Raw genomic sequence first — 4,958 nt, 5'->3', positions numbered from 1 at the left:
AGATTTTTGGGGGATTCTCGGGGTCTTTTTGGGGTCTCTGGATCATTTTTGGGGTCCTCACCCCATTTTTTGAGTTCCTCACCCCATTTTTGGGGTCTCCAACCCCATTTTTGGGGTCCCCACCCCCCTGGGAGGGAGGAAGGGTGGAGCCGCCCCTCCCCCTCCCCAGTTCCTCTCCCAAATTCTTGCGCCATGGGAAGGGGCGGGGGAGGGGAGGATGAGGCAATTCCACATCCGGGGGTGGGGAGGGGGACGCAGGAGGGTGGGGACCCCAAAAATGGGGCTGGGGACCCCAAAAATGGGGCTGGGGACCCCAAAAATGGAGCTGGGAACCTAAAAATGGAATGGAGACCCCAAAATTTGAGCTGGGGACCCCAAAAATGGGGCTGGATACCCCAAAAATGGGATTGGGAACCCCCAAAATGGAGCTGGGGACCCCAAAAATGGGATTGGGGACCCCAAAATTTGAGCTGGGAACCCAAAAATGGGATTAGGGACCCCAAAAATGGGATTGGGGACCCCAAAAATGGGGCTGGGAACCCCAAAATGGAGATAGAAACCCCAAAATTTGAGCTGGGACCCCAAAAATGGGATTGGGGACCCCCAAAAATGGGGCTAGGAACCCTAAAAATTGAATGGAGACCCCAAAATGGGGCTGGAAACCTCAAAATGGGGCTGGAGACCCCAAAATGGGGTTGGAAACCCCAAAAATGGGGCTGGAGATCCCCCAAAACCCCTTGGTCACCTGGTGAGGTGGGGTTGGGGGGCTTTTAGGAGGTCCTTGACCACCTGGGCAGGTGCAGGACCACCTTGGGGTCCTCAGGACCACCTGACTGGGAGAAGAACCACCTTGGGGTCTTCAGGACCACCTGGCTGGGTAAAGAACCCACCTTGGGGACCCCTGACCACCTTTCCTCACCGCCCCACCCCTCCCCAGGTGTCCTCACCCCCACCATGGCCGCGCTGCCCACCCTGCCGTACCCTTGGGACGCCGCCTGGAACGACACCTGGAGCGACACCTGGAACGACACCTGGAGCGACCTCTACGAGGACCTGGACTCGGCCGAGGTCCCGGTGGGCCACCGCCTGGTGCTGGCCCTCTACGCCGCCATCTTCCTGCTGGGCGTGCTGGGCAACGGCGCCGTGCTCTGGGTGACGGCGGCCGAGCTCCGCCGCACGGTCAACGGCGTCTGGTTCTCCCACCTGGCCTTGGCCGACCTCCTCAGCTGCCTGGCGCTGCCCTTCCTGGCCTTGCCGCTGACCACTGACCACCACTGGCCGCTGGGCGCCGCGGCCTGCAAGGTGCTGCCCTCGCTGACCGTGCTGGCCATGTTCTCCAGCGTCCTGCTGCTGACGGCCATCAGCGCCGACCGCTGCGCGCTGGTCACCCGGCCCGTGTGGTGCCACAACCGCCGCACGCCCGCCTTGGCCACCGCGGCCTGCGCCGGCGCCTGGGCGGCGGCCGCGCTGCTGACCGTGCCCTCCTTCGTCTTCCGCGCCGTCCGCGTCGACCCCTTCTCGGACAAGGCCACCTGCGTGCTGGCCTACGGCGCCGTGCGGTCGCACCAGCGCGGCACCGAGCTGACCGTCGCCGTCGTCCGCTTCCTCTGCGGCTTCTTGGGGCCCTTCGTGGTCATCTCCGGGTGCTACGGCCGCCTCTTGAGCCGCGTCCGGGCGCGCGGCCTGGGGCGGTCGCAGAGGGCCACCAGGACGGTGCTGGTGGTCATCGTCAGCTTCTTCGTCTGTTGGTTGCCCTACCACGTGGTGGGGCTGGTGCTGGCGGCCGGCACGCCGGGCACGGCGGCATTCCGCGGCGCCCAGGCCGCCGACCCCGCGGTGGCCGGGTTGGCCTACGTCAACGGTTGCGTCAATCCCATCATCTACCTGGTGATGGGGCGGGGCCTGGGCAAGGTGAGGCGCTCGTGGAGGGCGCTGCTCAAGGGGGTGCTCAGCGATGACCCCACCAGCGTGGCCGGGGACAGCCGGGCTCGCAGCGCGGTCACCGCCGAGGAGGGCAGCGAGGGCACGGTGGTGTGAGGGCGGGGGTGGTGGTCATCATCATCATCAGGGTTGTGGTCATTGTCATGGTCATGGTCATGGTCATGATCATCATTGTCATTGTCATGGTCATTGTCATGGTCATGGTCATCATCATCACCATCACGGTCATGGTCATTGTCATAGTCATGGTCATGGTCATCATTGTCATTGTCATAGTCATTGTCATGGTCATCATCGGGCTCGCAGCGCGGTCACCGCCGAGGAGGGCAGCGAGGGCACGGTGGTGTGAGGGCGGGGGTGGTGGTCATCATCATCATCAGGGTCGTGGTCATTGTCATGGTCATGGTCATCATCATCACCATCACGGTCATGGTCATTGTCATAGTCATGGTCATGGTCATCATTGTCATTGTCATAGTCATTGTCATGGTCATCATCGTCATGGTCATTGTCATGGTCATGGTCATTGTAATGGTCATCATCATGGTCATTGTCGTGGTCATGGTCATGGATGGTCATCATCATTGGCATGATCATGATCATTGTCATGGTCGTTGTCATGGTCATCATCATCATCATTGTCATTGTCATGGTCATCATTGTCATGGTCATCGTCATGGTCATGGTCATTGTAATGGTCATCATCATTGTCATTGTCATGGTCATTGTCATTGTCATGGTCATGGTCATTGTAATGGTCATCATCATCACCATCACGGTCATGGTCATTGTCATGGTCATCATCATTGTCATTGTCATCGTCATTGTCATGGTCATTGTCATGGTCATGGTCATCATCATCACCATCACGGTCATGGTCATTGTCATGGTCATGGTCATGGTCATGATCATCATCATTGTCATGGTCATGGTCATGGTCATGGTCATGATCATTGTCATGGTCATGGTCATGGATGGTCATCATCATTGGCATGATCATGGTCATTGTCATGGTCCTTGTCATGGTCATGGTCATCATCATCATTGTTATCATCAATGTCAAATCATCATGGTCATGGTCATGGTCATGACCATCATCATCAATGTTAAAATCATCATGGTCATGATCACGGTCATGATCATCATCGTTATAATCATTGTCAAAATCGTCATGGTCATGGTCCTTGTGATGGTCATCATCATCATCATCGTTATCATCATTGTCAAATCATCATGGTCATTGTCATGGTCATCATCATCGTCGTGGTGGTCATCATCATCATTGTCATCGTCATCTTTGTCACCATGATCATGGTCATGATCGTCGTCATTATCGTCATGGTCATGGTCATTGTCATGGTCATCATCATCGTCGTGGTGGTCATCATCATCATTGTCATTGTCATCATATCATGGTCATTATCATCATGGTGATGGTCGTGGTCATTGTCATCACTGTCATCGTCATCATCGTCCTGATGGTCATCATCATCATCGTTGTCATGGTCATCTTCATCATCATTGTCATTGTCATCATATCGTCGTCATCATCATGGTCATGGTCATCTTCATCATTGTCGTGATCGTCATCATCGTTGTCATGGTCATCTTCATCATCATTGTCATTGTCATCATATCGTCGTCATCATCATGGTCATGGTCGTCTTCATCATTGTCATCATCATTGTCCTGATGGTCATCATCATTGTCATGGTCATCTTCATCGTCATTGTCATTGTCATCATATCATCGTCATTATCATGGTCATGGTCGTCTTCATCATTGTCATCATCATTGTGATCGTCATCATCATCATGGTCATCTTCATCGTCATTGTCATTGTCATCATATCATCGTCATTAGGGGACACCTGGGGACCCTTGGGGACATTTTGGGGACAGCGGGTGGAATTTGTGGGGGGAGGGGATTCATGGAATGGGGGGGAATTGAGAGATTTGGGAATTTGGGGATTTGGGATTTTGGGGATTTGGGAATTCAGGGATTTGGGGATTCAGGGATTTGGGGATTCAGGGAGTTTGGGGATTGGGGATTTTGGGGATTTGGGAATTCGGGGATTTGGGGATTCAAGAACTCGGGAATTCAGAAATTCAGGGATTTAGGGGCTGGGATTTAGGACATGGAATTCAGGAATTTGGGAATTCAGGAATTCCAGGAGGGCTAGGATTTAGGGACGGCAGTGAAATCCGGGGATTTAGGGATTCAGGGATTTGGGAATTCAGGAATGCAGAAATTCAGGAACTCAGGAATTTAGGGATTCGGGGATTCAGGGATTTGGGGATTCAGGAATGCAGAAATTCAGGGACTCAGGAATTTAGGGATTCGGGGATTCAGGGATTCAGGAATTTGGGGATTCAGGAATGAAGAAATTCAGGAACTCAGGAATTTAGGGATTCGGGGATTCAGGGATCCAGAGATTTAGGAATTCAAGGATCCAAGGAATGGGATGGAATCCGGGAGTTCAGGGATTTGGGAATTCAGGAATTCGGGGATTCAGGAATGCAGAAATTCAGGAACTCAGGAATTTAGGGATTCGGGGATTCAGGGATTTGGGAATTCAGGAATTCCAGGAGGGCTAGGATTTAGGGACGGCAGTGAAATCCGGGGATTTAGGGATTCGGGGATTCAGGAATTTGGGGATTCAGGAATGCAGAAATTCAGGAACTCAGGAATTTAGGAATTCGGGGATTCGCGGATCCAGAGACTTAGGAATTCAAGGAATGGGATGGAATCCGGGAGTTCAGGGATTTGGGAATTCAGGAATTCGGGGATTCAGGAATGCAGAAATTTAGGAATTCAGGAATTCGGGAATTCCAGCAGGGCTGGGATTTTGGGACAGCGACGAAATCCCGGGATTTTTTTTGGGTTCAGGAACGCGGGAATTGGGACAAACCCCGCAAATCCACAGGACCGAACATCCAAGCCCCCGAAATTTCCAAAAAAACCGCCGTTCCCATCCCAAAAAAAACCCCGAAAATTCCCAAAATTCCCAGCAGGGG

General features: G+C 53.4%; 1 protein-coding gene across 1 annotated transcript; it reads left to right on the top strand.

The window, feature by feature from the left end:
• Window positions 1-934: 934 nt before the first annotated feature.
• C5AR1 (complement C5a receptor 1) lies at window positions 935-2,059 on the top strand. The gene has a single exon (XM_041488068.1). The coding sequence runs from the start codon at window positions 955-957 to the stop codon at window positions 2,035-2,037; it is 1,083 nt and encodes a 360-aa protein (XP_041344002.1). The 5' UTR covers window positions 935-954; the 3' UTR covers window positions 2,038-2,059.
• Window positions 2,060-4,958: the final 2,899 nt, after the last annotated feature.

The sequence above is a fragment of the Pyrgilauda ruficollis genome, unplaced genomic scaffold (genome assembly GCF_017590135.1).
Source record: "Pyrgilauda ruficollis isolate IOZ18807 unplaced genomic scaffold, ASM1759013v1 scaffold861, whole genome shotgun sequence".
In the NCBI taxonomy this organism is placed as follows: domain Eukaryota; kingdom Metazoa; phylum Chordata; class Aves; order Passeriformes; family Passeridae; genus Pyrgilauda; species Pyrgilauda ruficollis.
Note: the sequence above shows the minus strand (reverse complement) of the source record. Positions and strands in the feature narration are given on the sequence as shown.